Here is an 18940-nt window from a genome sequence, read left to right on the forward strand (position 1 = left end):
CTCTCACTCTTTGTCCCAGAGTATCTGAGCAGGTGTTTGCTTGCCCCAGTGTTTGTCTGTGTCTGTCTGTAGGTCTGAATCTATGTGTTTGTATGTGCTTCTATCTCTCTCACTCTCTGTACCTGTGGGTCTGGCCGGGTGTTTGCTTGCCACAGTGTCTGTCTTTCTTTGTTTGTATGTCTGAATCTTTGTGTTTGAATGTTTTGTGTCTCTCACTCTCTGTGCCTGTGTGTCTGGGTGGATGTTTGCTTCTCCCGGTGTCTATCTTTGTTTGTTTGCATGTCTCAGTATGTGTTTTAGTTTGCATTTTGTCTCTCTTTCTATCTGTACCTGTGTGACTGGGTGGATGTTTGCTAGGCCCAGTGTCTGCCTTTGTCTTTTTTGTATGTATGAATCTATGTGATCGTATTTGCTTTTGTCTCACTCACTCTCTGTTCCTTTGTATCTGGGACGGGAGTTTGCTTGTCCCAGGGTCCATCTTTGTCTGTTTGTATGTCTCCATCTCTGTGTTTTTATCTATTTTTGTCTCTTCCACTCTCTGTGCCTTTGTGCTTTGGACGGGTGTTTGCTTGTCTAGTGTCCATCTTTGTCTGTTTGTCTATCTGAATCTATGTGTTTGTATGTGTTTTGATCTCTCTCACTCTCTGTACCTGTGTGTCTGGGCGGGTGTTTGCTTGCCACAGTGTCTGTCTTTATCTGTTATTATGTCTGAATCTTTGTGTTTGTATGTGTTTTTGTCTCTCTTTTCCTGTGTGTCTGGGTAGATGTATGATTGTCCCGGTGTTTGTCTTTGTCTGCTTGTATGTCTCAGTGTGTGTTTTTGTATGTGTTTTTGTCTCTCTCACTCTCCGTGCCTGTGTGTCTGGGTGGATGTTTATTAGTCCCAATGTCTGTCTTTGTCTGTTTGTATGTATGACTTTACGCGTTTGTATTTACTTTTGTTACTCTTACTTTCTGTTCTTTTGCGTCCGAGACGTGAGTTTGTTTGTCCCAAGGTCAGTCTTTGTCTGTTTATACGTCTTGATCTATGTGTTTTGTATGTGTTTTTGTCTATTTCACTCTCTGTGCCTGTTTGTTTCGGGCGGGTGTTTGTTTTTCCTAGAGTTGGTCTTTGTCTATTTGTCTGTCTGAATTTATGTGTTTGTATGTGTTTTTACTTCTCTCACTCTCTGTAACTCTGTGTCTGGTTGGATGTTTGCTTGTCCCAGTGTCTGTATTTGTCTGTTTGTATGTCTGAATCTGTGTGCTTTATGTGTTTTTGTCTCTGTTACTCTCTGTGCTTTTGTATCTGGGTAGGTGCTTGCTTGTCCCGGTATCTATCTTTGTCTGTTTGTTGGTCTAAATCTGTGTATTTGTATGTGTTAACTTCTCTATTGCTTTCTTTGTCATTTTATCCGGGCAGGTGTTCGCTTGTACCAGTGTCTTTCTTTTTCTGCTTGTATGTCTGAATTGGCGAGTTTCTATGTGTATTTGTCGCTCTCACTCTCTGTGCCTTTGTGTCTGGGTAGGTGCCAACTTGTCCCGGTGTCTGTCTTTGTCTGTTTGTATGTCTAAATGTGTGTGTTTGTATGTGTTTTTGACTTTCTCACTCTCTATGCATGTGTGTCTGGGCGGGTGTTTGCGTAACCCAGTGACTGTCTTTGTGTGTTTGTGTGTCTGGATTTGTGTGTTTCTATGTGTTTTTGTTTCTCTCACCCTATGTGCCTGTGGGTCTGGGTGGGCATTTGCTAGTCCCAGTGTCTGTTTTTGCGTGTTTATGTTACTGAATCTTTGTTTGCGTATGTTTTCTTGTTTCTCTCACTCTCTGTCCCTTTTTGTTTTAGTGGATGTTTGCTTGTACTAGTATCTGTCTTTATCTGTTTTTTATTACTGAATCTGTGTTTTCGTATGTGCTCTTGTCTCTCTCACTCTCTTTGCCTGTGTTTCTGGGTAGGTCTTTGCTAGTCCCAGTGTTTGTCTTTTTGTGTTTGTATGTATGAATCTGTGTGTTTGCACTTGCTATTCTCACTTTTACTCTCTGTGCCTTTGTATCTGGGACGGGTGTTTGCTTGTCCCAGTTTCTGCCTTTGTCTGTTTGTATGTCTTAATCTATGTGTTTGTATGTTTTTTGTCTTTCTCACTCTCTGTGCCAGTGTGTTTGGGGCTTGTGTTTGCTTGTACCAGCTTCTGTCTTTTTCTCTTTTTATGTCTAAATCTATGTGTGTATATGTGTTTTATCTCTCTCGCTCTCTGCACCTTTTGGTCCCGGTGGGTGTTTGCTTGTCACAGTGTCTGTCTTTATCTGTTTACACATCTAAATCTGTGTGTTGTGTGTGTTTTTATCTCTCCAATTCTCTGCACCTTTGTGTCTGGATGGATGTTTGCTAGCCCCAGTGTCTGTCTTTGTCTGTATATATGAATCTGTGTGTTTGTATTTGATTTTATCTCTCTCACTCTCTGTGCCTTCGTGCCTGGAGCGGGAGTTTGCTTGTCCCAGTGTTCGTCTTTGTCTGTATGTATGTCTGAATCTTTGGGGTTGTATGTGTTTTTTTCTCTCTCTCACTCTCTATGGCTGTGTGTCCGGGCGGGCCTTCGCTTGTTGGTAAAAAAAAAGTAATACTACCGCCATCATTCTTTGGATCAACACGCTTTTTTGCTGAACATTTTGAAGACGTATTGGCTATTGTTCGTCACCTTGGACCCCCATTACCGTCATTACCCAAATTGCAAAACTGAAATTTTATGATACTTGATTTGAAAAGATTGCAGTATATGTGCATAGGATTGAAAAGATTCTAATAATCGCCATAATTACTCGTGATAATCGTCATGTCGCCACATATAATTCTCATATGCTTAAAAAAATTTCTATGCCGCATAAATCTATATATACAAAAATAAGTTGTCTGTCTGTGTGTCTGTCTGTCAGGTGACGTCATGTTTCTGTGTCGACTGACGTCATGAAGTTAGTTGTCGTCATTTTTGCTATGACGGTGACGTCATTATAGATATTTAAGACATATATGTTCACGTAGAAATCTATTAATGTTTAAGTTTAAAATGACTGATGAACTTACAATGGCAAAAGCCGATGAAGATGCTCAAAGAGTCTATGCCAAAAAACTTGCTGCTGATAGAGAAAGTCAGAAAAGAAAGCGTGCCGAGGAATCAAAAGAACAGCAAGGAAACAGGCTTGAGGCTAAAGAACGCAAAACCGCGCAGTTAGATGAAGATCCACTTGGACAGCGAGAGTCAAAACATATCAAAACTGAAAATGATAGCGATGATGATTGGGTTTGGGATTTTGACTTGGATAAGGTCATCAATGCCTACCAGATTTTAGTTAAAAAAAACAAAGGTTCGGCGATATGTATTTCATAGTGAAGCTGAAAAATAAAGAAGAAAAAGAAAACTGAAAAAAGAAAAAATGTAAAAAACTAAAAAATACTAAAAAGAAAAAACACTCAAAGAGAAATTACAGACCGGGACACAAATGACGACCGGGACAGAGGGAATATAAATAACGACCGGGACACTCAAAGAGAAATTACAGACTGGGATACCGGGACACAAATGACGACCGGGACGCAGGGAATATAAATGACGACCAGGACACAGGTATTTAAGAATATCGTTCAAAGACAAATTTTTATTTGTAAGAAGACCGTTGAAAGAGAAATTTCTAATTGTAAAATGACTGAAGAACTTACAATGGCAACACCCGAGGAAGCTGCTCAAAACGAATGTATTCAAGCCGAAGTAGCTGAGTTGGTAAAGCGTTATGTTTCAGGTTCTAGGTCCGAGAGGCTCCAGGTTTGAACCTTGGCTTTAGCATTAATACAAAAGAAGAAAAAAACTAAAAAAGGTAAAAACTACAAAAAAACTAATATGGCGCGTAACGACTTACGCGCGCGGGTGGGCTTGGGGGGGCGCGAAGCGCCCCACCAACTAGGTGTTGGGGTGGCGCGAAGCGCCACCCCAACAGCTAGTTCAAATATATATGAAATATAGGTCTGGTAAAGTACCTGTATATACACATTTACAAGGGACACGATTGTGCTTCAATTAAAATTGTTGTAAATAAACAGTGCATGGCTCAAAATAAAGTAAAAACCTATGTAAAAGGATGGTGCATTATACCACCTGAAGAATGCTGGCGACTATTCAGCTGCGATATTCAGAATTATAGCCATGTCGTTCAACGTTTGAATGTTCATTTACCAGTACTTTATGTAATGCAAAATTTCAGCCAAGCCCAGGAAGAATTTGGTAGATATTGGACAACAGTGTCTTTGATCTTTATTTTCATTTTTAACACGCTCTAATTGTCGTTTTCGCATATCTTCTAACCACCCGTGTCTTTGCTCTTCACTTTTCATTTTGGAAACGCTTCTAGATTTTGATTACTTCAGAAAATTTAGCAATGGCCTTTGCTTTAGCTCTCCGTACTGCTGATGTTGCAGCTGATGGTCCACGTTGTCAAATTTCACATGTTATCACGTTTGACAGTTCAGGTGTTGGGTTCAAAGAATAATCATTTATAGTAACTGCAACTGCAATTTTCGATTTTTGGGCCCTCCAACAGATGTTATATTATATATAAAAACTGTTGCATTGGAAACTCAACAATCAAATTTATGCTATGCATGACATCATATAAAAAATGGTTATATGATGCCATATATAAATACTTTTAATGAACGTCATCGTCATTACAAACATGACGAGAACTAACTTCGTGACGACATGATGACATGACGTCACTCAACAGACCCACAGACAAACAGCTTATTTATATATATATATATATATATATATATATATATATATATATATATATATATATATATATATATATATATATATATATATATATATATATAGATGTCCCGGTGTCCCGGTCGTCATTTTTGTCCCGATGTCCCGGTCTGTACTTTCGTCAGTAGACAAATATGACGTCAGTCGACACACAAACATGACGTCACTCGACACACAGACAACTTATTTATATATCTATCTATATATATAATATATTCGCTATATATATATTCGCGCCCCCCCCCCCAAGCCCCCCGCGCGCGTAAGTCGTTACGCGCCATATTAGTTACGCGCCATTGTAGTTGTGTCCCTGTGTCCCACCTGTGAATAGAGATAGATATAAATATATGTTTTTAACTACGTAAAACATGCGAATATACAACATTCTTCGCTGTCCCATTGTCTGTGCATATAAATAGATTGTCAGGTTTACTGACTCTTGAACATGCAACATATAATTGTCCATGGGAAAAACAATCCGTATTCAGATCTATAACTCATTATTCTAATGATGTGTCCCTGTGTCCCGGTCGTCATTTATATTCCCTGTGTCCCGGTCGTCATTTGTGTCCCGGTGTCCCAGTTTGTAATTTCTCTTTGAGTGTCCCGGTCGTCATTTATATTCCCTGTGTCCCGGTGTCCCGGTCGTCATTTGTGTCCCGGTGTCCCGGTCTGTAATTTCTATTCGAACAATCCCTGTGTCCCGGTCGTCATTTATATATTCCGCCTTTGCCCCCGGCGTCCCCGTTGTAGTTGTGTCCCTGTGTCCTGGTCGTCATTTATATTCCCTGTGTCCCGGTCGTGATTTGTGTCCGAGTGTCCCAGTCTGTAATTTCTCTTTGAGGTTCCCGGTCGTCACTTATATTCCCTCTGTCTCGGTCGTCATTTGTGTCCCGGTCTGTAATTTCTCATTGAGTGTTTTTTCTTTTTAGTTTTTTTTTAGTTTTTTACCTTTTTTCTTTTTTCAGTTTTCTTTTTCTTCTTTATTTTTCAGCGTCACTATGAAGTACATATCGACGAACCTTTGTTTTTTTAACTTAAATCTGGTAGGCATTGATGACCTTATCCAAGTCAAAATCCCAAACCCAATCATCATCGCTATCATTTTCAGTTTTGATATGTTTTGACTCTCGCTGTCCAGGTGGATTTTCATCTAACTGCGCGGTTTTGCGTTCTTTAGCCGCAAGCCTGTTTTCTTGCTGTTCTTGTGATTCCTCGGAACGCTTTCTTTTCTTACTTATTTCATGACGTCAGTCAACACAGAAACATGATGTCACCTGATCCACAGACAGACAGACAGACAACTTATTTTTATATATATAGAAGATAGATAAGTTGTATGTGGATGTGTATGTCTGTCTGTCTGTCGAGTGACGTCATGTCATCATATCGTCATGTTGTCATGAAGTTAGATGTCGTCATGTTTGTTATGACGATGACGTCATTAAAAGTATTTAAGAAAATCGTTCAAAGACAAATTTTTAATTGTAAGAAGATCGTGGACGGAAAAATATTTAATCGTAAAATGACTGAAGAACCTACAAGGGCAACAGACACACAACTTTCGAGTTAAGTCATGTCATCATGTCGTCATGTCGTAATGAAGTTAGTTGTCGTCATGTTCGTTATGACGATGAGGTCATTAAAAGTATTTAAGAAAATCGTTCTTAGACAAATTCTTAATTGTAAGAAGATCGTGGACGGAAAAATGTTTAATTGTAAAATGACTGAAGAGCCTACAATGGCAACAGAGAAACAACTTATTATATATATATATATATATATATATATATATATATATATATATATATATATATATATATATATATATATATATATATATATACGTGCCATATTAGTCACGCGCCATTGTAGTTGTGTCCCTATGTCCCACCTGTGATATATATATATATATATATATACATATATATTAAAAATTTCAAAGCGGAATGAGCAGTTCTTCCACCAGGCAGCAATGTTGCGGCTATTCCGGACAACGCGATTGCCAACGCTATATCATTTTTTGATCGAATTGATGCCAGAATCAGTTTTATCACAAATGTTTTACCAGTACCTCCTGGCGCATCCAAAAAGAAAATTTATCCAACGTTGTTATCGACACAATGCATTATCGTATCATAAATGTCTTTTTGTTCCGACGTTAACTTGGAAATGTTATTTTGTACATACGACATTAGATCACTCGTACTGTAACTTTGTTCACGATCCAATTCTACACATGTCAAAACAGCAGCGATACGGTTAGGTGAAGGCATTTCCAAATCCTGAAGAGGTTTGTTTGCCATACGTACGCACAAATCTTCTATAATAACTAAAGTGTAGTTATAAATTTCTGATGTAAAATCAAAAGTCATATCTGACGTCTCTAACTGTTTTCGATAGAGTATATCTTCGGACATTTTTGACTTATATTTTTCCCATAACTCTGTAGGAGCTGATGGAGAGCAAGTTGTTAAAATGATGCCAAACAATGCACGAATTTGACTTGGGGTTGACGTTTCGCACGCGTCATTGATGCAGCTATCCCAGTGTTGGTCATTCTCCAATAAATTCAGAGCTTAGCATGCACTACGGTAAGTGTCATGTATAGTACCGTTTACAGTTCTCAAATACTCAAAGGATGTCGGACCGGGTACATTCACCAAAAGCAGGCGTAGAAAGAAGCATTCATGTTGATTGGGGTGAACGGTGTAGAGTCTTCCTATCGTGGTATCTTTGAAGATGGTAGGTTGGCCGTCGACTGACTTACCCTGTTTTCGACGTTCAAATACTTTATTTTTAGTATTCCACGTGTAATACGAAGGCACTTCAGTATACAGCAGTTTTTTTGCAAAAGAATCATTTTTGCAAAGCGAAAAAAAAGCTGTTAATGTTGTATCCGGTGGATTCAGGACTCTTTGTTGCACGTTGGTTTCCGTGAAATAAACACGTTGACCGTTCTGTAAATGTACCGCTAAGTGAACAACAGCTGGACTACGTTCATGTATCGGAAATGAAAGAATTCGCCAAACAGCTTCATTACTGATTATGTATCTTCCAGCCTGATATTGTACGATTTCGTCGAAATCTTTGATTTCGGGCTGCAAGCCAAAAACTGCCATGTCACTGCCTTTGTTGACGTATTTACATATGTATTTGATTGCCTTTACGGAGTTACAGTATTCAACGTTTATGTGTGCATTAAATGTTTTTGATAATAATGGGGAATATGGAACAACCCACTGGTTATCTACTTCGATGGTGGTACCGTTACGCTTCTTTATTATTGCTGTTTTACCGCCATCTTCAGTAGATCTTCTTCTATATTGTGGGTAACCATCATTGCCAGTAATTGTGTTTGACACTAAAAGTCGAGGATATTGCTTTGTGCACCTTCCTTTGGCCATGCATGGTGAATTTTCGTTCAGTGCACCGCAAGGTCCATGTATCATATTTTTTACAATAATATCATGTAACCCCTTATCGACATTTTTATCAGGTATTTCAGCGGAAATCACATCATCAATTTCGGCAATCGTAATTTTTATGTAGTAATTTTTATGTAGTAATTTTTATGTAGTATGTTAAAAAGTAATTTTTTTATGTAGCCAGATTAGTATATGTGCATGTGGCAAACCTCGTTTTTGCCATTCCACTGAGTACATCCAGCATCGTACTGACCCAAACACTTCAAGTTTTACTGTGTAGTTTATCAGTGATTTCAACTTTTGCCGGAAGACACGGGCCGTAATGTCATGCCTATGAACCGCCGATTGTCCTTGAAGTAAAAGCTGCAGTATCTCGTCCCAAGATTGATTACATGTAAATGTAATAAATAAATCTGGACGACCATAGAGACGAACATACGCAATAGCATCTTGAGCATATTCATGCATATGACGGGGACTGCCAGCATATGACGAAGGTAAAATTGTTAATCTTCCAACGTTTGAGGTATTACCGTCATTTATAACTGCATCTCGCAAATGAATGTATTGTTCAGAGCGGAGCTTGGTCTGATTCAGGCGGATATATAGCAAACGTTCTGATTCAATTTTAGCATACATATCAACGACAAATTGGTGAAACAATTCACGGCATTTTAAAATATAATTTTCTTCATCCTGCCGAATCATTAGTCTATAGGAATAATAATGCATTGCACTGCATTTCTTATTCATTTCTTTGTTAGTGGCTGGATTCATCAATTTAATATTAAAGTGATAGCCGTCGGCTCCATCCCAAAAAATGATAGGATATTGTTGGGCATCGTAGCATCGATGAGTTTCAGCAATTCTTAACAACTGAGCGTTTCGCTTATGAAGAATAATATCTCGAGGTAAAAACTGATCACCGACCATAACGATTGCCACTTCGTCGATAGTTGGAGCATTGTATCTACGCACATGTTGGCCAGGAGGCGTTTTGTCAGCGGAAATAACAATTTTATGCGTATCAGTAGGCATCAAATCGATGGCTGTTTTGAACAGACGCACTAAATTATTATTTTCGTGGAAAAGATGTTGCAATTGGGAAACGATTGTCCTTTCAACATTGGGAGAAATTTCGCAACGTGCATTCAATTCAGAATTTCTATCACTGATGAAGTAAAATTGTAAAAATTTATGATTCTCGCCTGAGAATGGTAGAAGGGACCCTGCTCTATGATAAATTTGCCCTTTTACTTTGAAAGTAGACATAAATTGATCTGGATTTTCGATTTGGGCTCCAAACGACGTCATTTGGAAACATGAGTTGTATTTTCTGATTTGTGACAAAAAACGCTTAGATTCTGACGTAGTTCCAGTAAGGAAAGTCTTCAATGGCTCTGGCGGTGCAGCCAATAGAGGAAGTTTAACTTTTCCTGAGGCGCAACACATTCCCATTGTTTCACCATTGAATTTCAAGGCCTTGCAATAGGGACAAATTTTAGACATTGTCCCGATTTGAACACATCTACTCAAGCTATAATAATCGACTGGGTTGTACCTGAATGCCAGGCGATAACTTTCAGGTTGCTCTGATTCCTCGGCACGCTTTCTTTTCTTACTTTCTCTATCAGCAGCAAGCCTGATTTCTTGCTGTTCTTGTGATTCCTCGGCACGCTTTCTTTTCTTACTTTCTCTATCAGCAGCAAGCCTGATTTCTTGCTGTTCTTGTAATTCCTCGGCACGCCTTCTTTTTTCACTTTCACTTTTAGCAGCAAGTCTGCTTCCGCGTTGCTCTGGTAGTTCCTCGGCACGCTTTCTGTTCTTTCTTTCTCTATCAGCCTCAAGCCTGTTTCCTTGCTGTTCTTTTGATTCCTCGGCACGCTTTCTGTTCTTTCTTTCTCTATCAGCCTCAAGCCTGTTTCCTTGCTGTTCTTTTGATTCCTCGGCACGCTTTCTGTTCTTTCTTTCTCTATCAGCCTCAAGCTTGTTTCCTTGCTGTTCTTTTGATTCCTCGGCACGCTTTCTTTTCTGACTTTCTCTATCAGCAGCAAGTTTTTTGGCATAGACTCTTTGAGCATCTTCATCGGCTTTTGTCATTGTAAGTTCATCAGTCATTTTAAACTTAAACATTAATGGATTTCTACGTGAACATATGTCTTAAATATCTTGAATGACGTCACCGTCGTAGCAAAAATGACGACAACTAACTTGATGACGTCAGTCAACACAGAAACATGACGTCACCTGACAGACAGACAGACACACAGACAGACAACTTATTTTCATATATATAGATATATATATATATATATATATATATATATATATATATATATATATATATATATATATATATATATATATATATATATATATATATATATATATATATATATGTTTTTAACTACGTAAAACTTGCGAATATACAACATTCTTTGCTGTCCCATTGTCTGTGCATATAAATAGATTGTCAGGTTTACCGACTCTTGAACATGCAACATATAATGGTCCATGGGAAAACAATCCGTATTCAGATCTATACCTCATGATTCTAATGATTGCCCTTGAGCTTTGTTGATGGTGATTGCTAATCGACCATTTCCTGTGTCGCTATAGTCATTTATATATCCCCCTGTGCCCCCCCCGGCGTCCCCTTTGTAGTTTTGTCACTGTGTCCCGGTCGTCATTTATATTCCCTGTGTCCCGGTCGTCATTTGTGTCCCGGTGTCCCAGTCTGTGATTTCTCTTTGAGTGTCCCGGCGTCCCGGTCGTCATTTATATCCCCCTGTGCCCCCCGGCGTCCCCGTTGTAGTTGTGTCCCTGTGTCCCGGTCGTCATTTATATTCCCTGTGTCCCGGTCGTCATTTGTATCCCGGTGTCCCGGTCTGTATATACATTCATTTTTTAGTTTTGTTTTTCTCCTTTATTTTTCATTTTTTTCCTTTTTTTTTCTTTTTTAGTTTTTTAGTTTTTTAGCTTTTTTAGTTTTTTTATTAGTATTTAGTTTTTTTTTCTTTTTAGTTTTTTTGTAGTTTTTACCTTTTTTTTAGTTTTTTTAGTTTTTTTTTTACTTATGTCCTGGTCGTCATTTATACTCCCTGTGTCCCGGTCGTCATTTGTGTCCCGGTGCTTTGTTGATTGCTAATCGAACATTCCTTTTGTCCCGGTCGCTTTCTCTTTGAGTGTCGTCATTTATATTCCCTATGTGCCGGTGTCCCGGTCGTCATTTGTGTCCCGATGTCCCGGTCTGTAATTTCGTCAGTTGGAAACATGACGTCAGTTGACACACAAACATGACGTCACCCGACAGACAGACCCACACACACACAACTTACTTATTACACGACAACTTATTTTTATATATATAGATTGTTCCGAGTTTTCATCCGTCACGATGTCTAAGATTGAAAAGTATAAAGTTCAAGTCAATTTAGTCCCTTCTTTCGATACTTCTGTGTTGCTGTTAGATTGTCAGGTTTACCGACTCTTGAACATGCAACATATAATTGTCCATGGGAAAAACAATCCATATTCAGATCTATACCTCATGATTCTAATGATTGCCCTTGAGCTTTGTTGATGGTGATTGCTAATCGAACATTGCCTGTGTCCCCGTCGTCATTTATATATCCCCCCTGTGCCCCCGGCGTCACCGTTGTAGTTGTGTCCCTGCGTCCCGGTCGTCATTTATATTCCCTGTGTCCCGGTCGTCATCCCGGTGTCTCTATTAATGCTAAAGCCAAGGTTCGAACCTGGACCATAATTGAGTAACCTACTAAAGGGATTTGAAGGAGGAGTGCATGAGAGGTGCTCTTGTAAACCTGCAGTTAAGGATGTTGGACCATAATTATTACGATGATGAGTGGAACCATAAGTGGTTTTTTAGTGCGATATCGCATTTATGGATGGTAGAATTGTTATAAAGCACGTAGATATGACCAATAGCTATCACCTGAGCTATTAAACATTACTCTAAAAGGTTCTGGCAGCCCACTGGTCCCACCTTTTCCACTTGTGACTTGACACCAAAAGTGCCATTTTAGTGTTATTTGGAAGTTGTATAAGGTGGAATTTATAAAAAGAACGTAGATATAACCATTAGCTTTTATATGAGCAATTAAACATCTGTATGAGATGTTGTGGTAGCTCACTAGCCTCACCCCTTGAGAATTGGCACAAAAAGTGTCGTTTTCAGTGACGTATGGTGCTTACAGATGGTAGAAATTTTAAAAAGTACTTATATATCAGAAATAACTTTCAAATGATCCATTAGAAACTTCTATGTGATGTTTTGATAATCCGATAGCCCTAGAAAAAAAAAGAAAGAAAAAAAAGGGAGACAGATCACCCATGCAAAAAAGGTGATTTTCATTGTTGTTCGAGGTTGGGAATTGTAATTTCAATTTCTCTGTTCAAGGTTTTCTACCATGCTGCTTCCAATTGTAATCTTTTCATTTTGACTTGACACCATTTTCGAGGGGTTTCAGGTATTTTTTCGAAATTACCACAAATTTCTTTTCGCAATAAACTTTTACTTTTAATACGAACCGAAATAATAATTATCATTCCTAGATCAGTGTCCAAACCAATTTTTTTCTATTTCTGCAATGATCCCGATTGATCCATGATTACTTCATAATAATAGAATTTCTTTTGTGGTGATAATTGTAAAATTTCATTTCTCCAGAGGATTGGTGAGTGGATCAACCCTTTTGCCAAAGAACTTTTGTTCAAGTACTTAAGAGTAGAATTTAAGTTTCTCTAAGCGGTTGAACATCTCCCCTAGCATGGTGTAAGAGGGGGCCAGACCCCTTGCCTCTCATATACCATTCCTATTGAGGCTCTAACAGTTTAAATCTTTTAAGAGCCATTAAATAAAAAAAACTAGTTTTTTAACTGAAAGTAAGGAGCGACATTAAAACTTAAAACGAACAGAAATTACTCCGTATATGAAATGGGTTGTCCCCTCCGCAGTCCCTCGCTCTTTACGCTAAAGTTTGACTCTTTGCCACAATTCTACTTTTTAAAACAATTAAAAACTTTAGCGTAAAGAGCGTGGGACTGCTGAGGGGACAACCCATTTCATATACGGAGTAATTTCTGTTCGTTTTAAGTTTTAATGTCGCTCCTTACTTTCAGTTAAAAAAACTAGTTTTTTTTATTTAATTTCTGAACGTTTTTGAATTAATGCATGTTTGATTTTGGCTCTACGCACATAAATTATTGAAATGAAATTAGTATATTAATTTTTTTTTGGCTAAATGGCTTTCTCTTAGTTTTGATCAGACGATTTTGAGAAATAAGGGGTGGGGAAGGAGGCCTTGCTGCCCTCCAGTTTTTCGGTTACTTAAAAAGGCTACTAGAACTTTTAATATTCAACGAACGTTTTTATTAGTAAAAAATATACGTAACTTAAGAATTAACTTACGTAACAAACTTTTATATTCTTATATTTTTATTATGTGTAAGAGAAGGTTTGTACCCTCGTTAATACCTCGCTCTTTACACTAAATCGTAAGTTTTGTCCCAATTCTTTAAGAATGACCCCTGAATCAAAAAGGCCGTAGAATAAATAGTTGAAATCACTAAAAATATTTTAGCATCAAGAGCGAGGTATCTATCTCCTCCTAAATACCTCGCTCTTTATGCTTAAGTATTTTTAGAACCCCTCATATGTGTAATAATCTCTGTTCGTTTTAAATTTCAATGCTATTCCTTACTTTCATTTGAAAAAACGTTTTCATGTTTATTTTTTCATTTTTTTTTTATAGTAATGCTAGAAAATCCTGCGCCCTTTTCATTGAATTTTTCTTACCCCGTGACATATTCCTCAAAGGGAAGATCCTCCCACAAAGCCCTCTCCCATCAACCCCACCCCCAAACCAAAAAATCCCCATGAAAACGTCTGTACACTTCCCAATAACCATTACTATATGTAAACACTGGTCAAAGTTTGTAACTTGCAGCCCCTCCCTCAGGGATTGTGGGGGAGTAAGTCATTCCCAAAGACATAGTTATTATGGTTTTCGACTATGCTGAACAAAATGGCTATCTTAAAATTTTAATCTGTTGACTTTTGGAAAAAAATGAGCATGGGAGGGGGCCTATTTGCCCTCCAATTTTTTGGTCACTTAAAAAGGGCACTAGAACTTTTCATTTCCGTTAGAATGAGCCCTCTCGCGACATCCTAGGACCACTTGGTCGATAAGATGACCCCTGGGAAAAAAAAAACAAAAACAAACAAATAAATAAACACGCACCCGTGATTTGTCTTCTGGCAAAAAATACAAAATTCCACATTTTTTAGATAGGAGCTTGAAATTCTTGCTATAGAGTTCTCTGATATACCGAATGCGATAGTGTGATTTTCGTTAAGATTCTATGACTTTTAATGGATGTTTCCCCCTTTTTTCCAAAATAGAGCAAATTTTTTCAGGCTCGTAACTTTTGATGACAAAGACTAAATTAATTGAAACTTAATATTTAGAATCAGCGTAAAAATTCGAATCTTTTGATGTATCTTTTAGCATCAAAATTCCGTTTTTTAGAGTTTCGTTTACTATTGAGCCGGGTCGCCCCTTACTACAGTTCCTTACCACGAACTGTTTGAAAAGAAAATAATTGGGTATTTCGGGGCTTCTGACATTATTACTCCTTTGCGGAAGTTAGGCTCAAAATTGAAAAAGGATTATAGTTTTTCTCTGGGCCCCTTCCACCTCTTAGTTCGTTTATTTTCCCGTTAGTTTTCACCTGTTTTCGCTTTATAGTTGTGTTATCTCTTAGCAGTAGTTATGGTTGTGGTATATATGTTTTATCGCTCGTATAGTTGTGTTATTTTCAAATTATACTCCATAATAGAGAGGCTCCGAACACCCAGCATTGTATATTAAGCTCTTAATTTGACATTTTTTTCTAACGTCACCAGATTCGTCCTGCGCCCTTTTCATTGAATTTTTTTCCCCCATGGCATATTTCTCCAAGGAAAGATCCTCCCACATAGCCCCCTCCCTCAACCCTACCCCCAAAACAAAAAAAAATCTCCCTGAAAACGTCTGTACACTTTCCAACAACCATTATTATATGTAAAGACTGGTTGAAGTTTGTAACTTGCAACCCCTCCCCCAGGAACTGTGGGGGAGTAAGTCATCCCCAAAAACATAGTTATTATGATTTTCGACTATGCTAAACAAAATGGCTATCTCAAAATTTTGATCCGTTGACTTTGGGAAAAAAATGAGCGTGGGAGGGGGCCTAGATGCCCTCCAATTTTTTTGGTCACTTAAAAAGGGCACTAGAACTTTTCATTTCCGTTAGAATGAGCCCTCTTGCGACATTCTAGGACCACTTGGTCGATACAATGACCCCTGGGGAAAAAAAAAAAAAAAAAAAAAAAAAAACAAACAAACAAACAAATAAACACGCAGCCGTGATTTGTCTTCGGGCAAAAAATGCAAAATTCCACATTTTTGTAGATAGGAGCTTGAAACTTCTACAGTAGGGTTCTCTGATACGCTGAATCTGATGGTTTCATTTTCGTCAAGATCCTACGACTTTTAGGGGGTGTTTCCCCCTATTTTCCTAAATAAGGCAAATTTTCTCAGGCTCGTAACTTTTGATGGCTAAGACTAAACTTGATGAAACTTATATATTTAAAATCAGCATTAAAATGCGATTCTTTTGATGTAGCTATTGATATCAAAATTCATTTTTTTAGAGTTTTGGTTACTATTGAGCCGGATCGCTCCTTACTACAGTTCGTTACCACGAACTGTTTGATAAAAGCTTAAAGGACCTGATTCTCTACGATTGTATTTTCTTTTATATTCAGTTGCGCAAATATTATGGCAGTCAAGTATTAGTCATGGTAATACATTTTTATGTGTAGGGCCTGACTGATATATTGGCCAACCGGTATTGTCGGGCCAACATGAGGGTCAGTGTCATTATCTAATATCGGGGGAAAAAATCGGTTATCGGTCTTTTTTTTATGCGCAACTTATCCGGAAGGTAGCACCAGATTTCCTCAGATAATTTTGCTTGTTGAGTCATTGGGGTTGAAGCCACTAGCTAAGTCTGACTATGTTGGAGAGATCAGCAGAGATGAACCAAAGTATATTTGCTGTCAATACTCATCATTACACGCCTGGTACAGCAATGTTTAAAATACATAGTGACTTCAAGAACGTTCGTCTTCTACGAAAACAACTAAAAGGAATGCAATAAACCATGCAGTTTCTGTTTAATGAATGTTCATTTGCGTGGGTGAAAGATCCAATATTCAATCGGTAAAAACCATGATAGCCAGTCAGGGGTGCAGCTAAGGGGAGAGGAGGTCTTGTAAGGTGGGAAAAAGGGGGAGCTTCCAAAGTGTAACCGCCACGTGGCAAAACCTTGCAAAAAACTACCTATATAATTTGGAAATTTAGCTTATGTGTCCGCATTTGTTGGCATACTGGATGATTTTATCGACACATTTTAGTAAATCCCTCCTCCAAACTTAAAACTCTAGGTGCTCTGTATCCAGTGTGCCGAGCATGGATTTGTTAGTAAGGGACCATATCATATGAATGTAAAGTGAATTTTTCACATTGATATGTGAATGATTAAAATTCAAAGTCCCGTAATTGAAATTTGGATTTGAATAATCAGTTTTAATAGATATATTACGCTTTTATCAATAAGATTTTCACGTATTTATGTTTATGTAACTAAACCGGGTTCTTTGATAAATTTTTTTTTTGTCACTTCTGCAAGTATCCGCCATTTTTGTGTGTTCAGAAGCTTTTAATTGTTTTAAAAAGTAGAATTGTGGCAAAGAGTCAAACTTTAGCGAAAAGAGCGAGGGATTGCGGAGGGGACAACCCATTTCATATGCGGAGTAATTTCTGTTCGTTTTAAGTTTTAATTTCGCTCCTTACTTTCAGTTAGAAATGCATGTTTGATTTTGGCTCTTCACACATAAATTATTAAAATACAATTTGCATATTAATGCCTTTTTTGGCTAAATGGCTTTCTCTTAGTTTCGATCAGACGATTTTGAGAAATAAGGGATGGGGAAGGAGGCCTAGTTGCCGTGCAATTTTTCGGTTACATAAAAATGCAACTATAAATTTTAATTTTTTACGAACGTTTTTATTAGTAAAAAAATATACGTAACTTAAGAATTAACTTTTTTTTTGTCACTTCTGCAAGTATCCGCCATTTTTGTGCGTTCAGAAGCTGCTAATCACGAAAGGCAAAGAAAATCAAACAGTTCTTGTATATGGCCTAATTTTTAGAAACACGAAGTTTTTATTGAGGCTAATCTTTGGTGTGTAACAGACAAGGGACAAATATGTTAGTATAAATATAGGCAGAGAGTGGGCCGTTTAAATTTTTGGTAAGGTTTTTTTAGGGGAATTTATCAGCAAATTATATCGGTATTCTATCGGTTCGAAACCGATGTATCGGTTTCGACATATAAAATGTAAGACAATATAAGACAGACGATATTAGTTAAATAACGATTAAAATTTGACCAAATGACGAAAATGACAATTTGACCATCTGGTATTCTGTGAAAATCTGAGCAATTAAACTTTCAAAGCAATATATATGTAACAGCTTGATATTCTTTTTTGTAAAGTATTCAGTGCTTTTTTTCGATCGACTGTTCTCTGTGATTTAATTTTTAGAAATTAAAAAAAAAACATCCTTGAGATTCTTCTAAGTTTTCTCCTTCCACCATCACTTTGTATTCTGCTCAAAATATTTTCCCAACATCATATTATTTCTATTCATTTGTGTCCTTGTCCATGTAACACTATTTTGGTTACTTTTAAAGCAAATTTTTTTTTTATTATTTTAGGGCATGTGGAAGACAGCTTCATGGTGCAAGGCTGCAACCAAAAGGTGACATTGTGATTTATTACAGAGTGTACATCCTTGAAAAAATTCCAGATCTAAAAATCTTTATTCGGTATTTTTAGAATATTGTTTTTAAAATTTTAGCATTCATGTTTTTGTAAATATATTAAAGGTTATGCAAGAAGATTAAACTAATTTGGACCACCAGGGCTGTGTCAATGTTGATTTGACCCTTTGTCGCCATTCTTGAGATCCTGTGAGCCAGATATTTTCTATATTACCTCCTCGTGTTTTAAATTTAAAATCTGTTTGAAGTTTTTCATAAGTTTTTCTTAATTGTAAATATTTGCTTCATCATCACTATTTAGGTAAACAAGAAATTGTCTGTATTTTTGGGAAACTAGGACAGTTCATCACTTTAAGTATACTTATGGTTTTGTTCTGTGCTAAATATTTAACATGAAAAACAATATCATATCTCTGCGATAAAATTCTGCATTCGGTCATTTTAGATTTAAAATTTTGAAATCTTTAATTAACTATATTCTACTTTGAAATATTGTTTGAAAATTTTCTAAATCATTTTGAATTACAGACTCTTTCACTAAACTCAGTCACAAAATTGGGGGGGGTCAAGGGTCATTCTTAAAGAATCGGGACCAAATTGAAGCTTTAGTGTAAAGAGCGAGGGATTGACGAGGGGGAGAACCCCCTCATATACGTAATTAAAATGTACAAATTCAGAATTTCTTTACGTAAGTTAATTTGTAAGTTACGTATATCTATTACTAATAAAACGTTTTTAAAAAAGTTCTGGTTACCTTTCTAATTAATCAAAATCAGAAGTGCAACTAGGCCTCCTCCCC

At 37.4% G+C, this 18940-nt stretch overlaps 1 protein-coding gene across 1 annotated transcript in view; it reads left to right on the top strand.

The window, feature by feature from the left end:
• LOC136037249 (low choriolytic enzyme-like) overlaps window positions 1-18265 on the top strand; it is a 61283-nt gene extending 43018 nt beyond the window's left edge. The window contains exon 8 of the mRNA XM_065719869.1: window positions 18076-18265. Within this exon, the coding sequence (XP_065575941.1) occupies window positions 18076-18196 (121 nt within the window). The 3' untranslated portion in view covers window positions 18197-18265. The remainder of the gene's footprint in view (window positions 1-18075) is intronic.
• Window positions 18266-18940: the final 675 nt, after the last annotated feature.

The sequence above is a fragment of the Artemia franciscana genome, chromosome 2, assembly GCF_032884065.1.
Source record: "Artemia franciscana chromosome 2, ASM3288406v1, whole genome shotgun sequence".
NCBI classification, from domain to species: Eukaryota; Metazoa; Arthropoda; class Branchiopoda; order Anostraca; family Artemiidae; genus Artemia; species Artemia franciscana.